Source organism: Coptis chinensis, chromosome 3 (assembly GCF_015680905.1).
Source record: "Coptis chinensis isolate HL-2020 chromosome 3, ASM1568090v1, whole genome shotgun sequence".
In the NCBI taxonomy this organism is placed as follows: domain Eukaryota; kingdom Viridiplantae; phylum Streptophyta; class Magnoliopsida; order Ranunculales; family Ranunculaceae; genus Coptis; species Coptis chinensis.
In genome coordinates, this window is record NC_141458.1 from 119,681,149 (window position 1) to 119,704,877 (window position 23,729).

Genomic DNA, 23,729 nt, shown 5'->3' on the forward strand with positions numbered 1-23,729 from the left:
AATATCTTGGAAAATTCCCTATTTTAAATTTTCTGAAAATTTGGGGTGTGACAGGAAATCAGAAATTGGATGCAAATATATTAAACTAACATCAAAAAATATTTAACGGGAGATTGGAACTTGGATGCAAATGCAATGAACTAATCTCAAAGACTAATTAATGAAACATCGAAAACTGGATGCAACTGTACTGATTTAACCTTAATGAATAACTAATGAAAAATCATAAAGTTGATGCAATTGCACTGAACTAACCTCAAATAATAATTAACAGGAAATCGAAAACTTGATGCAATTGCATTGAACTAACCTCAAATAATAATTAATAATAAATTAGAAACTGGATACAACGTACTACATTGAACATTGAACTAACCTCAAAGAATAATTAATGAAAAATCATATGCTTGATGTAAATGCATTGAACTAATAACCCTAAAATATGTTTGTATTATATACAGGGGGAATAAATGTCTCGACAAATATAGTTTTGTATTTTAAGTAGTGTTTATCATAATTCTTTTATTATGATTATATTGCAAATATCTTTATATTTAAGTAACTTCAATATTATCTTCACCACATTGGACATTATCACAAAACTTTAACTAAACTTATATTATTAAACCTAACAAAAAAAAGTCGATGAGTTTTATCAAGGTTTGGTGTTTCATTTTTATAGAGAGTGGTGCAAGAAATTTAAATGGGTGATTAATATAATTTTCATATCTCATAGCTATGTATTTTTTTAAATAATTTAATATAACGACATTCGTTCGTATGATGGGTTCGAAAGCTAGTATAATGAATAAGGCCCTTAATAAGGTTTTTAGTTGTTTGGTCATGTCTATCTACTGAATACATGCCACAACTTATGAATAACGAACACCAAAAAAGCCCATTAATCGTATAACATTATCTCTTGATTTAGCTGCAATTATGATATTCATTGTGTAAATTAGATTGAGAGTTGCAACAAAAAGCTTTTTTTCGTCACACACTCATCTCTCTCCATTCCTATCTCCTGCACTCATCTCTTCCCATTCCTATCTCCTCCACCACGCAAGCACTTAGCATCTACTCTTCACCTCCATCTTTCATCATCGGAAAAAAAAAAAAAAAAAAAAAAAAAAAAAAAAAAAAAAAACTTCCATCTCTCCACATAATATCTTTTAATTTCTCAAAAGATTTAAAAGGAGAATTCCTCCATATTCTCAAATACATTAAACCCAATTTAAATTGGTTATTGTTGCTCTAAAAGAAATCAAAATCAAAATCAAAATCGAAATTGAAATCGAAATTTCCCCATATCATAATATTTTGTACTGAGATCGGCTCAACATTAATTATGTTTTCTTCATCTACGACATAAAAACATGAAAACTTCATCGAAACGGACGGAAAGCAACAACAGCACCGAGATTCCAATCAACACGTGTCAAAATTCAAATCTCCAAAACTACATCCAGGCAGCATCTCAAGTCAAAATCAATCACATTCTCCATTTTACCGAAAACTCCGTCAGTTTCTTAAAACGACTTTCAACAACAAACAAAGGATAAAATCGTAATTCCAAAGTAAAAATCCAACAACTTTTTCCCTCTTATCAGTTTCCCCTCCACACAAACTTCACTTCACTGGCCAGGAAAAGAAGCTTCTTCAACAACCAGTTTAACTCAACGAGTTCAGCAAATGCCATACCTATTTTTTTTTCGTTATTTTCAAGACTACATTAAAAACAAAACAAAAAAACATCGAGATTCGCATAACACGTGTCAAGAGTCAGAACTACCAAAAAAACCGTCAGATTCCCTGACGTTTAAACAAAACTCAAGGACAAACTCGTCCTTTCACAATACAAAAAACCAAATCTAATCTCCAAAACGACACTGTTCTCAGTTCTCACAATTCTTCTGGCACAAACCTTTTTTCACTGGTCAAGAAAAAAAGAAGCTTCTTTATCCCAAAAACTCAGTGAGTCAAGTCACTTAAAACCGAGTCATGGAGCTCGACATGAAAAATATGGCGTCAGCAATTGGTGTTTCAGTAGCAGTACTTCGATTTCTCCTATGTTACATTGCAACTATACCTGTAAGTTATATATGGAGATTTATTCCAGGGGGGCCCCTACCGAAACATCTATATGCCGCGATTGCAGGAGCTTTGTTGTCTTATTTATCGTTTGGCTTCTCTTCAAATCTCCACTTTCTTGTTCCTATGTTGTTGGGTTATGCTTCTATGCTTCTTTATCGTAAACGTTGCGGCATCATTACTTTTTTCATTGGATTCGGTTATCTCATCGGCTGGTATGTTTTCCATATTTTTTTGACTGAGTAGTAGCTTTAATTGACATTACTTGGTTTATGATAGAATAATTTGTAATAATTCATGATTTATGTGTGTTGACAAGTAGGATTGATGAACCAATGCTTGTCAAAAGTGCATTAGTCTCCTATGAATTTATTTACCTGCTAAAAGAATACTCTGTCTGATCATTTCACCTTCTTTCTCAGTAGTATCTCATTTTTTTCCAACCAATCAGGAGCATGTGCCCCTTTGCTTGGTAGAAGATCAAGAAGACTTTATTTTGATTCCATGCACCCACCCCATAGAAATCAGGCCCTGTATATGTTAAACTTTTTAATTACTTAATTACTTTGTTTATCAAATGAATTATGACATAACTACTTTTTTAAGCAAAAATGGTTATACGGAACAACTAGTCTCTTGTTCTACTTACTCTACCACTGGGTGATCTTGTTAAAGCTAGGTTTATTATAGGGGTAATAATGTAACCTTTTGTGTGGTCAGTATCTTTTTTTTTTGTTTGAGATTTATGCAATATCATGTTTCGGAAATAAATATGACTAGTCTTATACTTTTGTAGCCACGTATATTACATGAGTGGGGATGCATGGAAGGAGGGAGGCATTGACGCAACTGGTAATACTTTTTTTTTGGCTTTTGCCCTTGTCTATAATTTCCTACTTGAAGATTGTGAGGTTGCAATTGTGCATTACATCTTGTGGTTTGTGTAATTGCAAGAAGCTGATATATGATCAAATAGGACAATATCTTCATGTCGTCCATTTACTGTACTCCAAATTTACATTTGTCCTTCTCTTCCCTCAATAGGAGCGTTAATGGTTTTGACGCTAAAGGTCATCTCGTGTGCCATTAATTACCAAGATGGGTTACTGGAAGAAGAGGGTCTTCGGGAGGCTCAGAAGAGAAATCGCTTGCTTCGGTTGCCCTCATTAATTGAATATATTGGTTACTGCCTTTGTTGTGGAAGTCATTTTGCTGGGCCAGTTTTTGAAACGAAGGATTATCTTGAATGGACAGAAGGAAAAGGGGTAGGCTTAGTACCTTTTCAATTTTTTTCTCTTATTCCTCTGTACATTTATGTAGTTTAAACCGCTCAAGTTTGACTTGCGCAGATTTGGAGCTCATCTGGGAAAGGGCCATCACCATCACCCTATGGTGCAACCCTTCGAGCTCTTGCTCAAGCCGCGGCATGCATGGCTTTGTATCTATATTTGGTACCACATTATCCCTTGAGCAAGTTCACTGATCCAGAATACCATGAGTGGGGGTTCTGGAAACGTCTGAGTTACCAATACATGTCTGGTTTCACTGCACGGTGGAAATACTATTTTATCTGGTCCATCTCAGAGGCTTCAATTATAATATCTGGTCTGGGGTTCAGTGGTTGGACAGATTCTTCTCCACCGAAACCGCAATGGGATCGTGCTAAAAATGTTGACATTCTTGGAGTTGAGTTGGCAAAGAGTGCTGTCCAGTTACCACTTTTTTGGAACATACAAGTCAGCACATGGCTACGACATTGTAAGTTTCTCCGACTCCATGTACATAACTAATACACTATCGAAACCAAAATACATATCTAATTGCGATGTTAAAATCTGTTAGTAATAAGTCAGAAGTAGGAGGAGCTCCCATTTGTACTTCATGGTGTAAAATCTCACAAGACCTAGCAGAAACTTGGTGATGTTGAGTTATTCATTTTAGAAACCTTTGTTGGATACGCATCGCACATGTATGTTAATGGGAATTCGACATTTCTCGGTTGAGTTCAATTTGGCCTGATATCCATCCAAAAGGGAACTCATTATGTGGGTAGTCAGTATCAGTGTCAGTATCTTATGCACCGTGGTTGTTTGGTATTATAATGTTTGATTACATAAAAAATCTGTTGTCATGTACAAATCTGTGTGCTTGTATTAAATTGGTAACCCCTGCTGTACAAGCTAACATATTTTGTTGTTTTAGATGTTTACGATAGACTTGTTCAGAAGGGGAAAAGACCTGGTTTCTTTCAACTGCTGGCTACTCAAACTATTAGTGCTGTTTGGCATGTGAGTATGATCTTTTTTGTTTATTTACCTGGAGATGTTTTTGCCTTTGATACTTGAAGCATGACTGATGCATTAGTTTCTTGCCAAGGGACATGGACTAGAACACATGTATCAGTACCTGACACGAAATATTTTGAAAATATGGTGTGAAAATGTTACATAGGTTTCTCGAGACCTTTTTCCTTGGTTAAAAAAAAAAATAATCTCTGGACACCTGATGAAGTCTTTGAGGTTGTACAAGAAAAGCTTATAATTATTATTAAGCAGTTTTCCCTGAATGGGGAAGATGAGGTCATTCTTTGGCCGAGGGTTACTTTATAAACTTTTAGTCTGCTTATATCTTTCTCATTAAATAACAAAAAGAAAAAAAAAAACATCTTTCTTATTTGATATCTAAAGTTTTTTTAGAGATTCAGAAGTCACAAATCTAAAAGTATAAGTTGCTTTAAGGGTAAGCAGATGGTTTAGGTGTGCTTCATTACCGGTCAGCTCGCAGGTGCATCTTTGAGTTACCCGATTTTCAGCTGCTAAGAGTTGAATGTAATGGGCTTCAGCGTAGGAATTTGCAGTAAACAGAAACCCAGTGTGTGTGTTCACGCACGCACGCAAGGGAGTGCGTATGTGTAAATCTTTCTCTCTCGTTCCATCTGGAGAACTGCTGATACCTGATGCTACTGCACCCTCGCTCAGCTTTGCATTTTTGCAATCAGTCCCAGATCCCTTATTAAGAAGTTTATTGGAGAAAACTGCCATCTTCTGATGTTTCTGATTTATTTTCATGCATCTATAAGTAACTATTTCATTGTGATATTAGTACGAGAAGTACATTATATGGAGATCCAAATTTCTGTTTTTTATTTAAATTTAATTTCATAAGATTGAGCTCGATTCTTATTCTGTTTTCCATCAAATAACAGGGACTCTATCCTGGGTACATTATATTCTTTGTCCAATCAGCATTGATGATTGCAGGTTCAAGAGGTACCCTTCTGACCATATGGCTAGTAGCGTATAAAAGAAATTTTTTGTCGGAAATCAGTTAATTATTATTATTAATTAATTATTTTTTGGGAGCAGTTATCTACAGATGGAAGCAAGCTCTTCCTGGAAATATGGGTCTGGTGAAGAAGATACTGGATCTTGCAAACATCTTATATACGCTACTGGTTTTGAACTATTCTTGCATTGGCTTCCTGGTTAGTTTTCAACCTGTTTAGTTTTTTCTGTTCAAGAGCCTTTCTGGTTGCACATAAAATTTTATGTATCCTCTATTTGATGTGCCACCAAGATAACCTAAACAACATGGAAGTTTTCCTGTTATCCATGTTTAATGGATTAATGGCAGGAATTCTCCGAAATTTCGTCCAGGAAATAATTATTGCTGTTTGGAATTGTCACTAGTTCATTAGATAGTGAATAAATATAGCAAATCACGTATTTTGTTATTGTGATTTTCTATGTACATCAGATAGTGGATAATAATTTAGATGGAAATGAAAATTTTCCATGCAACCAGACATCAATTTATTGTTTATAGCTCAAGATTCCCTTAAGTACTTACAACCCGCAATTGTGATGTGAAGGTATTGAGCATGCATGAGACACTAGCTTCGTACGGGAGTGTGTATTACATTGGCACCATCATTCCCATGATATTGGTACTTATCAGTAATGTCATCAAGTCTCCAAAGCCTGCAAAGTCTAAAGCTCGGAAAGAAGAGTGAGGTGTGAGATGGCATTTGTTTGCTATAGTTGAAGCTGCCTCATCCGAGTCACGATCTCTTCCCGTAGTATTAGGAAACTGTAGCATTTTTTTTCTGATTTAGATGGAAGGGTTCTTAATTTGTTTTTGGTCCTATTAAATTCCCGGACTGACAGATGTAAACTCGGGATTTCTCGTAAGGATGCTTTCCCTTGTAATAATATTGAGCTCTTTCTTAGTCCAAATCATGGTTTCTTGTAATGTCAAACATTTTCAGGGTTTATTCCCTGAGTGTGAACTAGAAAACTAACTTTAAGAGGAAAACTGAAAAACTAGATGTAGGTGTCGAACTGTCAACTATCAAGTACCCTACCTGCCGAAATGCTTAATTGCTGATAGTTTATGAGTGCCATATTAGGCCCTCATGCCTTCCTCAAGTAGTATAACCAACGAGATATAGTGGTTGCCTGATTGACTGATTCATACGAAGGATGAAGCTGTAAATACGTAACTACAGAAGGATTCCAAAATAAAAATAAAAAGAAGGATTAAGTTGAGACTTGTAAATCATTTATTTGTATGAAAACACAAGTATTTCCTGAGTAGTAACAATTTCAATGCTTATTGTAGTTAATCTCTGAAATTTGTCTACCTAACATTATCAAATGAATATAATATACCCAATCTTATCCATATTGCTTTAGCCGTGGCTCTTGGATATGATATATTACCTTAAATCTGATATGCATTGTCGGTTCTGGATAAAAACAAAAAATCAGGGAATTCACAGTAGCCAGCGCCTCCAGCAAAACACATCTCCTAAGCACACACTCATTTACTTTGAGGCGACCCATCTCGATCTTTTACTGTGAAATACTGGCAGGCCCAACTCTTGGGGTAGACAAAGCTAGCATCTATAAATTTTCATTGGTTATGCATGCCTCTTTCAAATGCCAACGGCATTGCAAAATAGAACAACCTGCTGCTAAATTTTTTAGCATTCAATCACATGCTACGAAACTCAAATTGCTTTTGAAAATTTAAAAATCTATGGAAAGGACCATCAGACTTTAATATGTGTTAGAAATGCTTAGAATATACAATTTTTTATATACACTCAAGTTATGAGTTACTAAGTTAGTAAACCACGGGATGAGTGGAAAGAAGTGATTAAACTTGTGAATGGATCTAAGTATCTAACTAATGTAGGATAATGTTTACCCCAGAATGCGTAAGAGCAAGTCCAATGAAGAGCTGCTAAAAGTTGTTACATAGGCCTTTTAGTTTGCCCAGTTAAATTTGGCACTCCAAAATCAAAAAACCAATCTAATCGTGTTTTCTATTTTGAAGTGCTAAATGATACGGATGATATAGTTTCTGCCGACCGTCCATTATTTTGTAATTTAAGTTGAATTTTTGTTGGACGGAGGCGGTTAAAAAAAAACTTATTATAATAGCTACCGCGATCTCTTAACTTTATTATAATACCCCCTTTTAGCTCTATTGAAATGACATTTTTGTGGTCTTAATTTTATTTGTTTTTTAGTCCTATATCACTTTTAAAAGCTCCATTGAAATGATCAAATTTTCACTGATTGGCTGGTTTTTTTACTATATTTAGCAGCTCTTTAAAGCATTTTATATATCTATATTCCCATCACAAATATATCCCTGGTAGGCTATCAAATTTAGTCACTGAGTTCTAGACTTCCAGTATGATCAAAACAGCTATTAATCTATTGTCTTTCTCCTGTTGAGGGCGTCAAGTGAAGTCAAGAAAATCGCTCAAACAGTTTAACACGTGTAATATCTACATTAACTTCAAAGTTTGGCCTTATAGCACAGAATGCCGCCTTTACACTATAAATACTACTTCAGCTCACAGCATAAACACACTTCCCTTTATTGCTTAGTCTATCCAACTTTTCACAATGAGCTCCTCTAAAATTCCATTTGCTTCTCCCTCTTCTTTGTTGTTTTCATCACTTATGCCCATGCTGCCCTCTTTGAGATCCGAAATCAATGCCCATATACAGTTTGGGCCGCAGCAGTCCCTGGGGGTGGCCGACAACTCAATCCAGGCCAATCATGGACCCTCAATGTGAACGCTGGAACCGTACAGGCACGCATTTGGGGCCGTACCAATTGCAACTTTGATGGGAGTGGGCGCGGACGCTGTGAAACTGGTGACTGCAACGGGCTCCTAAGTTGCCAAGGCTTTGGTCAGCCTCCAAATACTCTAGCTGAATATGCGTTAAATCAATTCAATAACTTGGACTTTTTCGATATCTCTCTGGTTGATGGATTTAACATTCCCATGGACTTCAGCCCGTTATCAGGTGGTTGTCGGGGTATCTTATGCACAGCTGATATCAATGGGCAATGTCCAAATGAACTAAGGGCACCTGGTGGGTGCAACAACCCTTGCACTGTTTTCAGGACTAATGAGTTTTGCTGCACTAATGGGCAAGGCAGCTGTGGACCTACTAACTTGTCCAGGTTCTTCAAGGATAGGTGCAGAGATGCTTATAGTTATCCTCAAGATGACCCTACGAGCACATTTACCTGCCCTGGTGGTGGTAACTATAGGGTTGTATTCTGCCCTTCAAATGGCTTGAATCCATCTGAAAGTAATCTTAGATCATTTAACATTCTGAATGCGGTTTAAGGCTTCACATGTGTAATAAAACGAGACCTATCGAATAAAAGTGAAGCCTGTGAAGCAAATTTCTTTTGTTAATTTTCGCTAATTAACAAAAAGTCTTTCTTCTGTTTCTTCTAGGCAATCGTATTACACTGGTATATATCCCGCATAGTAGAGTTACTGTGACATTGCTAGTTCGTTGTACTTATATTTAATTTGATTATTTGTTGAACTTGGTTTTGTTGCCTGCAGCTAAATGAACTTATTATTACCTGCATGTATACTACTCGTAGGCATCTCAGCGCTTTAAACTCAATGCCAGTTAATAGTGCCTCATTGAGCTGGTGGAATTTTCAGCAAACGGCTCTGCCATTTTCTTTTTTAGCATCATAATTCATAATGCATTTGAACTTTTGTAGTGCATATTAAAAGCAGGTATTGCACCACAAGTATATAGGATACTGTCTTGGAAGTATAGTTAGAGATACTAAGGCCGTTTAGTGCTAATAACGGTGAGTTTGACATACTGATAACGGATATTTCAAATATAAAAATTCAGCCCGCAATGTTTAGTATAGGTATTACTGTATTAGGTAATAGGTTTATCTTTCAAAGAGATGTCCGTGTATCCATTTCCATTGAGAGTAATAAGCTAGTTTCTTTACGACCATTATTGTCACTACTAGACTGCTAGTGCTGATCAAATGTCACAATTAGACTGCTAGTGCTGATCAAAAACTATTTTATGAAGAATTGAAGATAAGTTATTAACAGGCAAACTATCAAGTTATTTATCTCAGTTATATAGCGCTAATAAAGATTTTCTTGGAATGTATTTGTTTATGTTTGACGTCCGCCCATTGGTTTTGAATTTATTAGATAGCTACACCAGTAGGCGTCAATGCGAGCATTTTAAAATTAAACAGCTACTAGTATTATAAGAACTATTAACGAACGCTAAAATGCTTTGTTTGTCCACTAGAAATTTAGAACCTATTGGCCGCCCACATGCATATATCTCCCTTGTTTAAAAGTTATTTTTATTCCGATCCATATAGTCAAAAGGCGAATATGTGGAAGAACAATTCTGTTGCTGCCGACAGAGTACGTGTCTTTTGGTTTTTTAAATATCAAATTCAACTGGGCAAGAATCTACATTACTTGTAAAAAGAAACTATTTTAACAGCCATTTTGTGAGGCATTTTAAAATTCTTAATTCTAATCATGCTTTGGACTTGGGGATGTACCGAAACTACAGAGATTTGAAATGCTTGGAGGCAATGTCCACAATGTCCTGCACACATGATTTGATTGTGGAATATCGATTAGTTAAATCGGACTTGCACGAACTCAGGAAGAGTGGCTCCCAAGTCCGAAGTCTCACGAGTCAAGTGTTGGGGTTTAATCCGATACCAATCGATCCTCCACTACACATATAATTTGTAATATGAAATACTTCTGTTCCAGACAAATTCTAAATATCAACTACAACCTAGCTACCATGCCCAACTCTCTAAACAACTATCAACAACAAATAATAATGTAAAGAGAAGAACAAGCATACCACAACACAAAGATATACCTAATGTAAAGAGAAGAACAAACATACCACAACACAAAGATATACCGTGGTTTGGCCAATGGTGCCTATTTCCACAAAAGCTAATCCTTTTATAAAGTGGAAATGAATATTACAATCACTCCTTTCAGTCTCTCACCTTACTATTTATATTGAGTTTCTCTATGTGTTAGGTTATATTGGGTTACTCTTTTTAATCTCACCTTACTAGATCACTCTCTCTCTTTATTGGCTTTTCTCTCTGTAAATGTTATCTCTCAATTTTGATAGCTCTCAAAATTGGGTTTCTCTCTGCGTTAGGTTTTCCAAAACCTTGTTTCTGTTTATATAGTAACCCGCAATCTCGTGGTTACTGTAGCAAACTAGAAATTGCGAATTTAGACATGAGCGCGGGCGCGCCCTTCTCAAGGCAAAATCGAGCACGCGCGCACTCGATGATTTTCCTAGAACCAAAAAATCTAGTAACATGAGGGGGCTGCTTAAAATCTGGCGAAGCGCCGTGCTTATCTAATGAGGCAAAATTTGATTTTTCCTAGAACCAAAAAATCTAATAACATGAGGGCGGGCGCGCTCCGTGCTTATGCTAATCTGAGCGCGGGCGCGCTCATGCTTCTCCACGCAAACATCAACCGATTTCTCTCATCTTCTTCATGTGAGAGATAACTCCAACATCAAGTCAACTATGAACTATCAACCACCAAAACTGAACTCTGGAAAGACCACACTTGGCACCTGCTTGTCCTCTCAACCGAAAAAAAGAGAGATGAACACTCTAATTTCAAATTGGATAAGTCCGTTACACTTTCCATCTCAATTTCGCGCCAACACGAGCAATAAAATTACAAGAACAAAAAGAAAGAAACTGAGTATATCAGTTAGTCTCAACGATGTCAAAGAACAAGACCAACAACTCAATCTCTCTGTCCTTCGCTTTACACTCGGTAAGTCAAGTAAACTGTTTCTAATTTCCTCTTTACAATTAATTCTTTCTTTAATTTTTTTTGTGCATTTTTGTTCAGGTATTCGTGGATTAGATGAGTCGAACTTGCCTAGATGGATTGGTTACACTTTTGGGTCACTGCTTTTCTTGAACCATTTCATTGGTTCATATTCACCCACAACCCCAGCTCAACTTGTAAGCCTAATAACTTATTATTTTTATTTTCCCGTTACTGCTTCTTAATTTATAACTGTCACTTACTTTTGTTATATTTATACTTGTTAGAGATCAGAAGCTATGGGCCTTTCTTTGGCGGCTTTTTCGATTGCGATTCCCTATCTTGGAAATTTTCTCAAGGTAATAATACTATGAGTTTTTGTGTGTTTTTTAATTTTAATTTTTTTAAAATTAGAATGAGTAATTAGATGCCTCATTGTTATCGATGTTAAACTGTTTAACTTTTATTTTATTATTATTATTTTTTAGATAATTATGTTAAACTGTTTTGTGCATGATATAAAACTCTTGGTTTTTATATTGGAATAGTGCAATGAACCTTTGAGGTGGTGGATGGTGGAAAGCTTTTGTTTAACACTAATATCATAAGGCTACATGTATGTGATGTTTTGGTCGACCTGTAGTTGTAGTTGTATTAAAGGTTTAATTTTCAGCTCCCCAAAATTTAACAAAGAAATGGCACAAGTTTTTTGTCTGTTTCAGATTTTTAAGAATGTTCTTTGTTCAATCTGCGTTGACATGGAATGGGGAAGAAACGATATATTCTTATATATCTATTAGAACTTTTTCTTATTTTGTTCATAGTTACTTAGTGCTGCATTTGTTTGTTTGTGTTGCCCATGATTATCTGCATATATTGCTCTTGATCTTGCAGAACTTCTTCTATTACACCTCTTCAAAAATCTGCAATGCAGTTGATTGTATTACTTCAATACCTTTCTAGGCCAGTTTTTGGTGAATTTATTACAATTTATAGGAACTAGAACTGGCAGGTCCTTGCCTGATAGTGCGGAAAATGCAGGGTGCTCCTCTGGTGGATCAACCAATTCTCCCCGAGGGAAACAAGCAAATTTTTTCCATGTCAGAATCTGTTTCGGGTATGCAGAAGGAGGATTTGGCCTGGGGTACATATGTTTTACTGAAGAACACCAATACCATATCAGTGGTGTTCCCTCCAACTCAAGTCCAATTTGATATGCCAAACATGCTTCTATGTCATTACTTCAGATGAAACTTATAGTTTGGAATATTAAAGTTCTCGTTTCTTCTCAACACCTCTTGTCCTCAGCTTATATCAGTTCGGGAAGCATTATGTGTACGTGGCTATTGGAGTATACCCGAAGAAGTTTCAAGTGCTCACATACTTGATTGGTTTGAGAGAGAGGTTCAGCTAATTGGTCTTTCTAATCTGAAGGACACCCTTTATTTTCCTCAGAGCGAAGGTACATGCCCGATTGTGTTTTACCCTATTTTGCCTCTTGAAATTGAGTGTCCAGCATTGGGAAGTTACAACCTAGCAATCAATATATAATCTCCTGGCCCGTCTCCACTCATTGCCATTTGGTTTTGAGTTGGATGAAGAAAAAGGCATCAAAATGCTCTATATTCGGAACTTGAGGGATTTTAAGAATTCTAAAACCATTCCATAGACCATAGTTAGCTATATTGGGATCTCCCCTTCCTTATTTTGACAATTCAAACTTAGTTTTGACGAGAACTTGATATAATATTGCTTTACACAACATTTATTTTTTGGTTTTTCAAGAAATTCATGTAGCTCGCTAGATATTCAACCTGTACGATTTTATTTATATGTAGATTCTGGGGTTTGGGAATTTGTCCCCAAAGGGACTCGTTCCTTGCTGATACAGCCAGTGCTTGGAGCTTCTGAAGTGACTCCAAATGAGACTAAAAAGAAGATCAGGGGGTTCATCCTTTTAGCCTCCAGCATGAGCTATGCATACGGCGATAGAGACAGAGCTTGGATAGGAGCTGTTGCAAACAAATTCAGAGAGAATGTTGCGTGTATTGATTTCTAATGCATCAGGCATCTGTAGTAGGATTTAACATTTTGAGTTAGTGGTCAATTGAGGTACATAATTTTTCCCTTGTTTTGTCACATAGTTTTTGTACTTTTTTCGAGTCAATTGCTGCACTTATATACAGTACCAACCGATTCAATGTGGGTTTTCTTCATATTCTTTAACGTGGAGAATATTTACATATGACCACGTCCGCCTGGATTTGAATCTGCTATTAAATGGGAAACGAGACGTCAGACGTGATAGGGGTGAAACATGAAAGTGTACTTCGAAGGTATGGAATTTCTTTTGATCAAGAACAAAAAGTGTACTTCTTGAGAGCGTTCTCTGAATACAATGTACAACATAATTTTGCATATGAACTGCCCCTCATCAATTGGTATCCAGGACAACACATAGAGTCAGGGAAGATTTTCATTTTGAGATCGTCAAGGAAATAGACTGGAACCTTTTGTCCTGGAAAGCAGCTTGAAATACACTTTGGGTCTACAAAAATTTCTCTAAGCCGTACACCAAGTTCTGCCAAAGAAAAGGATAATGTGATTCAGTAGTCATACATGTTAAAAGTATCAGTCCAAAAAACCAAATTTGGGAGCCACGTAGGACAACAATGAATCAAGTAATGTTTCTACAGAGGAGCTCAAATGCTGATTTCTTATCGTTTCTAAGAGTGATGCTTTTCATGCTTGTAAAGAGTATGGGCAATGACAAAACGTGACCCTCTGAGAAACTTTTATACCTTGAGGCGCACGACTCTCCTTATAGCAAGGATTAAGCCTGGCACAAGGCACTGGACATCTGTAATATCATGTTTGAGGCTGTATACCTGGAGTGCAGTTTGTACTGAGATCAGATTGTATTTTCTTGGAGCAATCTTTCAGTTAGTTTGGTGAATAAATCGCAAAACTTACCTCACCAGCGCCAGAGAAGTGGACAGTTGTACTCGAGGGAAGCCCAGGAAGGACCAAACTGTGAACACGAATTCCATCCTCTCCTAGAAGTTGTCCCCTTGCCTTGTTAGACAAGATCAGGAATGGTGATCAGCGTTAATATGAATGGATTTACTAAGTAATTGATGCACTGTGAGTCTGTAACATCTGTAAACCAACATTACATGAATAGGTATAAGTATAATTTGTTCCAATATTTTGCTTACCAGCTCATTTGTTGAAAGATCTTCTCTATTGTAAATCTGACCAAGATTCGATAGATTGTTGGCTATTTGGACTGCATCTTGTGATGGAAAATCCTGTCAAAGAATAGATGTAATATCAATATATCATATACGACCACGTATTTATTTCAACTTTTAACACTTCCTTCCGTGTTCAGTTTATGATGGATGGTAGCCCTAAGGAGGTTGCTATTTGGGGTGAGCAGTGTGCTTAATCCTGTCGTACCTGCAGCCCCTTTTATATACGTAGTTATGTTTCCCTTTCACATTTATGGTCTTTGGAGTGAAGTGGCAACATGGGATAAAAGCACTTTGTTGTAGCAGTTTTGTGTCTCTAGTGGCCTCGCTGAGGGAAGAGATAATCTGTCAAAAGAAATATCTTACAGGGCTAACAAATTGGAATCCAAAGGTTGTGAAAATAATATTTATGGTTTGAACCATCTAGAAAACTAACCATACAACTTAACTCGATCAAGCTTTAACCTCCTGACCGTAAAACACTTTGGTCTATGGACTGCCTTTCGTGGGATTGAATTTTGGGCATAGCAACTGAGTTGATGTATGTTCTCAGAAATTATGGTTCAACTTACTGATGCTTTTGCCCTTGATTCAACAATTTCAACATTGTTGTAGTGGAATGACGCAGAGATTGCTGCCTGTTGAAGAAGTATAGATCCTATGGACAGAGTTGGGGCAACTAAACAGCCCTGAAAAAAGAGAGATGAATAACTTGTTTAACGAAGTCTCCCTATAAAGAACACACTCAAAAACGTTGAGATGTATTAGGGAACCAAAACAGGTTATATCTCACCCTGAGCTCACCATGCTGGCTTTCTCACAGAATGCAGACAATGCAGTTACTGTATCTAAGCTAATCTTGGGCACGTAGACTACACTCTTCATGCCAAAGGCTGTTGCCTGTGGAGTTAGAGACCAATTGTGTCAAAACAACAAAACAAAAGATCATTGAATAGAAGATCCTAACGACTGGTCATAGAAATCAAAGAGGACGTTATGAATCTTAAAGAGCACAAGTGCACAAACCTGTTTTACATTGTCATATACAGTGGAAGGTTCAGTGAGGTCGACGACAACTCCAGTTGCCTTCGACTGTTATGAGTCCACAAAAAGCAAAATTTGAAAAACACTGATAGTAACAGTAGAACAGAAACACTGGAAAAGAGACAGGAAGAATGAATAAGTTACCTGAGATATTGAACCCAACACCATGGTGAGGTCGTTTATAATAGGTATTTCAAGGGCTTCCTCCATGTTACATACCTATTGGAATATCCAATATCTTACCAGTATTTAGGAACAAAATATTTATAGGTAAGAATTCAGACACTAGAAGAATGTAACAAAACAGAAAAAGAAAAATAAACCATTCCAATATCTTGTCCAACAAGATGAGAATCAACTGCACCAGCTATCTCCATTCCTCTTGCTTTTGTTACTGCCAGTATTGCAGCCTTACCAATGTCCTTAGTTGCACCATTGATCACCACCTATTTTCCACACAAGGTAAAAGAGAAAAAAAAAATGGGAACAATGCCACCTTAGTCTGACAATAGATGGAATACTCAAGAAAGTAAGTTGTTTAAAGAGACAAGACTTAGAAATGTACCTTGATATTGTTTTGTGAGGTTTGCACTGAGCAAATAATTGGAGAAGTGACTAAGCGTTTGTGAGTTCTCTTGTACTCGGTCAGCTGAAATGAGGAGTTCAAAGCTGCCATGGTTCAAAGCTTTACTACTCTCTCACTCGCATAGTTTTGAACCCAAGTGGATAAGTTTGACAGTTTGTTATCACTTAAAATTAAGGGTGGAATTTGAGCCGAGCAGCTCGGAGCTTGGCTCAAACTCGTTCATTTAATAAATGAGTCAAGTTTGAGTTTATATTATACCTTGTATAACAAACTTCCACTACCCTTAACAAAAGCTCTTTGGAAAAGAGACACTATCTTATGAATATAACACTTTAATCTATTAGCTAAAAGTTTTGAAATAATTTTATAAACAAAATTACAAAGGCTGATAGGTCTAATTTTATTTCTTTAATTCCTAAAATTTCCTCTCCTGAACATATTTCAATTTAAATAACAATTTGCCTAAGCTCTTTTGATAATCAAATTTCAAGAGTAGAGTCATACAATAATGATTAATGAAATGCCACACAATCACTTGGATATCCGCTGCGGATACAGAGATACAATCATAGAATGACATTGCATATACACAAATGTTTCTGGTATTAGCAAAGGCAGCCAGATCCCAAAGCTACTGGGTTTCGAATTATATTGGATCTATCTTGTTTGCCTAACGAGAACACAGTAAACACACTAACCCAGAGGCAAAGTCTACATATTTTCATAATTTACATATGCCACAAATTCTTGTCATCTTTGTGTCAGTCAATTCAGGTTGGTGTCCGGCATGAGACAGCACTCGGGAGGGAGTCGCCTAACTGGAGAATATATCATAATGTGATAATGAGCGAGAGTGCATCTGTTGCTTGTCCTGCTGCTCAGAAACAGCCAGGTGGTCAGCCTAGGTAAACTACCGTCTGAAATGAAAACTAAATTCTTGAACCATACATGAAAAACAAAAAACAAAAAGAACAATATATATATACATGCTGATCACCTGCCGGCAAATTCCTTCGACATCTCCAACCTGGGTATTAGTAAGGTGTGATGGAGTACCTAAAAGAAAGAGATATATATTGCAAATAGGTGCGTCAAACTTCAAAAATTATAATATTCCTAGCATAGGAGTAAACCCACCATGTATATCCTGATATCTGAAGTCACTCAAATGCAAGCCTTTGTGTTCCAACCAATGAGGCATATTGGCCCTTCCTAGCCAACAACTCAGAGTGGGTACCTAGCTCTTCAATCTTCCCATCTGAACAAAGAGCAATTTGATGTGCATTTTGGACAGTGCTTAACCTATGGGCAATCACCAATGTGGTCCTCCCCTTCATCAGCTGATTAAGAGCATCTTGGACCAGGCGCTCGCTTACAGCGTCTAAAGCACTAGTTGCCTTAATAAGAACAGTAATGCAAATCATAATTATACATTTGAAAGACTTCTTTTAGACTCATATTTTTTTTCCAAATAAAGAGGGAAGTGGAGGTGATGGAATAAACGCATATGATATACCTCGTCAAGTATCAGAATAGGAGCATTCTTGAGTAGCGCTCTGGCAATGGCAACTCTCTGCAAGTTGGATGAGTTTAAAAAGAGCACAAAACTGCTATGAAAGTTCAGTCATTTTGTCCCCCAAGAATTATGAACTTAGTACCTGCCTCTGTCCACCGCTCAACAAGCCTCCACGTTCACCTACTAGTGTATCATAGCCCTTTGTCGAAATAAAAAATTCAGTCAAAGTTGTACTCTGGAATGAAACTTTACATGGTTCATGCAGGGAGAGTCAACAAAGACCAATATATGCATCTCATGGAGAACAAACCTGTGGAAGGGATATAATGAACTCATGAGCATTTGCAGCTTTAGCTGCTTTTATCACGGCGTCCTTTGAGACGTTATCATCTGGCAGCCCATATGCAATATTTTCTCCAACAGATGCTGAGAACAGAACAGGTTCCTGCATCACCGGTTAAAGGATGAAAATTGATCGACAAGTTCTGTTAGTACTTTGACACTGAAAGCCTGAAAGAAGTCATGGATATAAGGCTCCTCAAAACTCTACTGTGATTCTACCATAACATTTTTGCTTTGCATCTGGATGACATTACCTGATTCACTATAGAGACAACACGAGCCCATTCACTCTTATCAAATGTTCGAACATCCTCTCCTGATACCGTTATCCGGCCTCTGGTTGGCTGCAAAAGTAAGACGCTGACTGAGAAAAATATAACCTTTTCTCGACCCTTTTCCGTTAAATGAAAAATGGAACCTACAGAAAGATATTACACCTCATAGAAGCGTGCCAATAGTTGTACAATTGTACTTTTTCCAGCACCACTAGAACCAACCAGAGCTGTTACTGTTCCACATTTTAGCGTCAAGTTGAGACCACTTAGGACTTTGACATCAGGTCTCAAAGGATAAGAGAAGTGAACATCTGTTCAAGCACAAGTAACAAGAGTCAGTTCTATACAACTTTGTTGCAAGATGAAGAAACAACACAGATTTTGCTATTCCACATTTTCCTGAAAGGTAAAACACACCGTGCAGAAGCTAAAGTAGCTTCATTTGCCTTTCAGATAAAACCCGATGCTGAAACAAGCAAAAACCTCGGCCTATATTTCACATCAGTGTACAAAGTGCAATAAAGTTCAAAATTATATTGCTTTGACACACTGAACTACCATTGCGCTTAACTTTTCCTATCCTTTTCATATTTATCTCTTTTCCAAATGGTACATATAAAAGAATCAGAGGGGGTGGACAGCCCAACTTTACAAAAGAAGATAGAAAAATGTGAAGTAAAAATGAAAACATATACTAAAAAGCTGCAAATCCACTCACAACACTACTGGTTATCGTCACTATACAATATACAAAGGAATGAGGTCATGTACATGTTAATCCTAGGTGCACACTCAAAACCACAAGACAAATGTCATCAGACATTTGTAACCAAGGCTCTATCATAGAAAGTATATAGAATGAGATTAAAAAAAAAATACCTTCAAGACAAATGTCACCAGACCACGCTACACTACATCCATTACTAGCTGATTTTAAAGCTGACATGAAACGCTTATTGGGAGCAAAATTCTCCTCAGTGAACCCCTCATTGTAGAACAATTTAAGGCTTTCATTGCAAACTTCCTTTTCATTGAGTTCCCTTTCTAAACCATAAGCAAGAGAATCATCAGTATCTGTCCCAGATAACACAAAATTTATCCGCTCAATAGCAGCAAGAGTCCCACGAAGATCCCCAAATGTGTTGACCAACCCTTGTACCTAAAACATTGCCAATATTATATAGACAGGAGATACAAAGAACCAATTAGATAACCTGAAAAACCCAAAATGACTTACAGCAAATGTAAGTGTGAATGTGTATCCAATAAAAGAAGCCACTGTTCCAGCAGATAACTCACCCTGCGAAAATATTCTTTTAGTATTTTTGGTAAAAGAAGTACATGGCTATTTAACATCAAAGTCTTATGCGAGCAAAACAAGCCAACCAAAACAATATAAAAGTACTTAATGGAACTAGTAAGATTTTCTTCATATAAAATACATTTTTCTATTAAGCATTAATTACTCTTACGAAGCTTTGACTGGCCGTTGCATATTTCCTATATCAGAGAATACGACTACCAAAGTCTGACACGTTGTCCATTTGAACATTGAGAATCATATCCAAATAAACATACTCCAAAAAGAGGTCACAGTCACGTGGAAATGCTTACTGCTTTCACTTTGCTTCCGCCGAGACAGTATAAAGTCAACAACGAAACATAAACTACAATTCTAGTCACAGCTTCATTTGCAGATCTGAAAATTCCAAGCTTTGTGCCACTCGACTGGTAGGCCAGAATCTGTCAAGTTTAAATGAGCCCATCAAAGGTTTTAGTACTTTTGGTCTATAGAATGATAGCATGACTAAAACTCTAGTATTTCTGGTAGAGCAATCATATTCCTGACAAGAAGGCAACATGTCCACAGTTCCATATGACAATGTAAATTACCTGATTACCGAATGTTGACATTTGACGCTTTTCACCACCAAAGGATCTAACCTGAAAGCAGAACAAGTACAGAAAGCCAATCCATATATTACAGTTTATCCTTGATAAAGTACATTGAATTGGCTACTCAGTATCCACTCACTCAAGCAGAGTATTTTGGACACTTACTGTACGGATGGCTGAAAATGTTTCACTCGCACAATCAGATATAGATGCTTGGGCCATTCCATGAGCTTTGAAGACAGGTACAGTTGATCGCTTGTATATGGCTTGTGATTTTAATTCACAGTTAGTCAACGGTTGTAAGAAAACCTTGATAATGTAATAGAAAGAGGTAAGAGACAATCCCAAAAACAGAGAGTAAATATTACCAAAAACAAATTTGGGTAGCATGAAAAGAGTTTGGAAGTCGCTAAGTTACATTGACACGGACACGTGTGTCCATATCCGACACGGATACGAAGTGTTTGACATGACGAAATATCAAAAATTGAGGTATATCACATACAATATGTGTCCGTCTGTGTCGGACACGTGGATACATATCCGACACAGATTACTATTGAAATATGGTGTGTCCATGTAACATAATTGGAACACATTTGAGTGGCATGAAAGGAGATTTGGGTAGTTGAGAATAATGAGCTAAGCTGTACATTGTGATCTCAGTTTCCATATATGATTGCTGCATCCCTTGCTTTCCTAAATTCAAGTAGTGAAAAATCCTAAGCTGAGAAGTCAGCATACTGATACCCTAAATTTTCATACCTGGATACATCGCTATAACCAGCACCGAATACTTTAGGATGCTTTCTGGACATCTTTACCTTCCATATCCACTTGTAAGCAGAATAAGTTACTTTAACTTACATTCGTATACGAGCATCTTTTATTTAGCTTCTTATTTTACTTTGGAGTCGTGATATATTGTCGAATATAAAATGATGACTTTCTATCACTTGCAATACAGATACGAGTATGCAACTGTGTAAGGAAAATAAGGAAAAAGGTCCTAGTATATGAGGATATAACAGCTATTCGCATCAACGTATACACCAAAAAGAAACAAATTATTTCATAGAGAAACATTACCTGCAAAAATTGAAATGGAGATCATCAATACTCCCAGAATTGGGGCAAGTTGGGGGGAAAGAACAAACAGTATGCTTATTGTTCCTACAACCTGCAACAATACTGTCAATGCGTCAATTACTAAACAAAAGCAAAAATGAGAGAGAGTCCATTTGCTACTCCCACACCATTTTAGCATTTCGGTTACAGTATGGAAAAAGGACGGCAAAAAACAAAAAAAATTAATATATGCAAAATTGAGTTCTATAATCAAGGGTAGAGTAGCTTACCTCCGAAAATGCCCTGAAACCACGATCCCTTGATATATTCTCACTCACCACATTTTTTATAGAACCCAAATCAGATGTCAACAAACCAGTCAACTCACCAACCTATATGAAAAGGTTGCACTATTGATACTCAAGAAATTAGATCACAACAACATATTTTCCTTATAAATGTGTCACCAATATAAAATTCAGAAACCACAACAATACATAATGACAAAGGGATGACACGCATACCTTGTAACGGTCAAAAAATTCAACCTGAAATTGGAGATGCAAGAAACAGTTATATATCAAGTAAACAAATAGACAAGATCAATCTAGAATACAGGAATACTAATTTGTATGTTAGTCTAAAATACTCGTCTTTATTTCTAGCATGGGCTCTCCAAGTGTTATCATCAAGGCAATTAGACTCTAACTTTCAAAGAGTAAAGCTCTTAAATATTCACATTGCACTAGATGAGGGTCATGGAGTTCAACAAAGATAATCACAAGACAAGTAGAATGAGAAGATAGTGGCACATCTCAATAAATAACAAGATAAAATAAATCTTACAAAACTATTAAGAATAGGTTTTCATACCAATATAAATATAATATTCCAATAAAAAGCTAGTTAAACATGGACCTCTGTATATAGATTTGTAAATAGACAGCTAACATAATGGTATAAGTGTCAAAAAAAAGTTCAATTTTTTTCCTTCATAACAAGGAAAAAAACATAAGGCCATGGCGAACGGTTGACTATGGGTTTTCTGTACAAAGATCCAGCCTAGAGGAACAAAGCATTCTCAGCGATGCTTGTGGGCTGAGTGAAAAAAAGTTCATCCAAAATGAAAACTGAACAACATCAGAAATATATATGGTAACAAAAACAGTAATGTGGTTTTCCTAGTACGATATAGTCAACAACAAGCAAAAATAAGCTCCATTAAAGATATTAACTTCATACTGTGCGAAGAGTATTAACTAGGCCATTGTTACCTTTTGAATAAGGATCCGCCTAAAAACGATTGCCCTTAACTTTGTCATCACCTTTTCCCATACGGTATTCAAATTTGTAACAAATATGATAGTGAAAATAGGCTCCAACGTATAGAAAACTGCAATCGTGCTAAGCAGTTTCCATAAAGGATCCGGTTTTGCACCAATTATTACTTCAAAAAATTGTCCTACAAAAAACACATACAAAAATATGTAAAGAAAGTGGCAATCCTATTTGCATTTTGTCATCAAACCACCAAGTAATACCATAACCTGATGAATAGACAAACATAACATAAAATAATACAATCTAAAACAAGACGTACCCGATAAAATGGGCATGGTGAGAGTGCAAGAAGTACATCCAATAAGAGTAGCTACTGAAATAGCTAGTTGTAACTTGTGTCTAAGCAAGAGACTAAAAACAAGAGGCCAACTAATAGTAGCCGGGGGATCATGAGAGCGCACAGTTGTTTCTGGCGAATTTGATTGGTCGAGTTTCGACTCATCGTTTTCAGTTATGTTTGGGTCAGAAGCTGGTGCAGATACATAAGCACAAGTAATAATTAAGTTTGAACTACTATTACTTCTTCTTAATTTAATGAAACTCGGCGGGAAAGATAGAGAGTTTGGTGAGGAACGATAAATGTGGTGGCGGGAAATGATGGAAGAACGAGGAGGATGGAGAATTTTTTTGAGGCAAAAGGATGGAGTAGAGAGATGGAAAGTTGGAGACGCCATTGCGTGAGTGGTGTTCTGTTTTTTGGCTTTCTAGATTTTTTGTATGGCAACGTTGTTTTTCTACTGTTGGGACCGTTGCGTGTTCTGCTTTTGCTAACTCCTCAAATTCAAAATGTCGTTGGATATATACAATTGGGCCTGAGGCCCTAGGGTTGGTCACTTGGTAATATGTTGTGCGCATATATTGAGAAAAGTAATGTTAAGACCATTGCGTGTTCTACTTTTGCTAATTACTAAAACTAGATTTTTCATTTTATTATTATGTATCAAAAATCTTATTTCTAAACTATATTAAAACTCATACAGTAAATTAATTGATCAAAGTTCTCAACGCCAATTATTTGTCAGATTATGTTCTAGACTTCAAATAAAAAAATAATAATAAGCAATAAATAATTATGCAAGACATTTATGTTTTAAGAGAAAAAGCTCCTGAGTCCACACTATAAATAAAGACATACAACCACTGAATGTTTATAGGTATTTCATCT

The 23,729-nt window shown here is 36.5% G+C and overlaps 5 protein-coding genes across 16 annotated transcripts; 3 read left to right on the plus strand and 2 right to left on the minus strand.

Moving 5' to 3' along the window:
• Positions 1-1,631: 1,631 nt before the first annotated feature.
• On the plus strand, positions 1,632-6,326 carry LOC147513714 (lysophospholipid acyltransferase 1-like). Its single transcript, XM_086596922.1, has 8 exons — positions 1,632-2,306; positions 2,888-2,943; positions 3,136-3,356; positions 3,441-3,849; positions 4,294-4,379; positions 5,297-5,360; positions 5,457-5,575; positions 5,963-6,326. The coding sequence occupies exons 1-8, from the start codon at positions 2,002-2,004 to the stop codon at positions 6,101-6,103; spliced, it is 1,401 nt and encodes a 466-aa protein (XP_086453048.1). The 5' UTR covers positions 1,632-2,001; the 3' UTR covers positions 6,104-6,326.
• A 1,703-nt stretch (positions 6,327-8,029) lies between these two features.
• On the plus strand, positions 8,030-8,911 carry LOC147513715 (thaumatin-like protein 1; the record flags this gene model as incomplete). The annotated part of the gene is made up of 1 exon (XM_086598946.1): positions 8,030-8,911. A coding segment is annotated over one exon (720 nt), but the record flags the coding sequence as incomplete, so codon positions are not given.
• Positions 8,912-10,860: 1,949 nt separating this feature from the next.
• On the plus strand, positions 10,861-13,458 carry HCF208 (chaperone (DUF2930)). Its single transcript, XM_086596923.1, has 6 exons — positions 10,861-11,245; positions 11,324-11,439; positions 11,530-11,601; positions 12,284-12,427; positions 12,551-12,704; positions 13,081-13,458. Exons 1-6 carry the CDS (start codon positions 10,987-10,989, stop codon positions 13,299-13,301), a joined length of 966 nt encoding a protein of 321 aa, XP_086453049.1. The 5' UTR covers positions 10,861-10,986; the 3' UTR covers positions 13,302-13,458.
• Positions 13,459-13,568: 110 nt separating this feature from the next.
• Positions 13,569-16,347, minus strand: CRR1 (Dihydrodipicolinate reductase, bacterial/plant). Its single transcript, XM_086596924.1, has 10 exons — positions 16,106-16,347; positions 15,864-15,986; positions 15,685-15,759; positions 15,523-15,588; positions 15,301-15,396; positions 15,069-15,185; positions 14,461-14,553; positions 14,216-14,317; positions 14,044-14,130; positions 13,569-13,823 (listed from the first exon to the last, which is right to left on the minus strand). The coding sequence occupies exons 1-10, from the start codon at positions 16,214-16,216 to the stop codon at positions 13,791-13,793; spliced, it is 903 nt and encodes a 300-aa protein (XP_086453050.1). The 5' UTR covers positions 16,217-16,347; the 3' UTR covers positions 13,569-13,790.
• Positions 16,348-16,619: 272 nt separating this feature from the next.
• On the minus strand, positions 16,620-23,295 carry ABCB28 (non-intrinsic ABC protein 8). 12 transcript variants are annotated; one of them, XR_015215602.1, is made up of 18 exons: positions 22,824-23,295; positions 22,498-22,685; positions 21,748-21,771; positions 21,514-21,615; positions 21,245-21,335; positions 20,321-20,421; positions 20,153-20,203; positions 19,874-20,002; positions 19,497-19,559; positions 19,139-19,418; positions 18,422-18,570; positions 18,239-18,328; positions 17,953-18,087; positions 17,785-17,841; positions 17,643-17,699; positions 17,264-17,523; positions 17,124-17,182; positions 16,620-16,997 (listed from the first exon to the last, which is right to left on the minus strand). XR_015215602.1 is itself a non-coding variant. In XM_086596920.1 (17 exons), the coding sequence occupies exons 1-16, from the start codon at positions 23,236-23,238 to the stop codon at positions 17,287-17,289; spliced, it is 2,169 nt and encodes a 722-aa protein (XP_086453046.1). In that variant the 5' UTR covers positions 23,239-23,295; the 3' UTR covers positions 16,620-17,000; positions 17,264-17,286. The 12 variants fall into 12 exon arrangements, 2 of the variants coding, with proteins under 2 accessions (XP_086453046.1, XP_086453047.1); XR_015215599.1 differs by having other exon boundaries at positions 16,620-17,043; XR_015215600.1 differs by having other exon boundaries at positions 16,688-17,000; positions 17,113-17,182.
• Between the last annotated feature and the right edge of the window lie 434 nt (positions 23,296-23,729).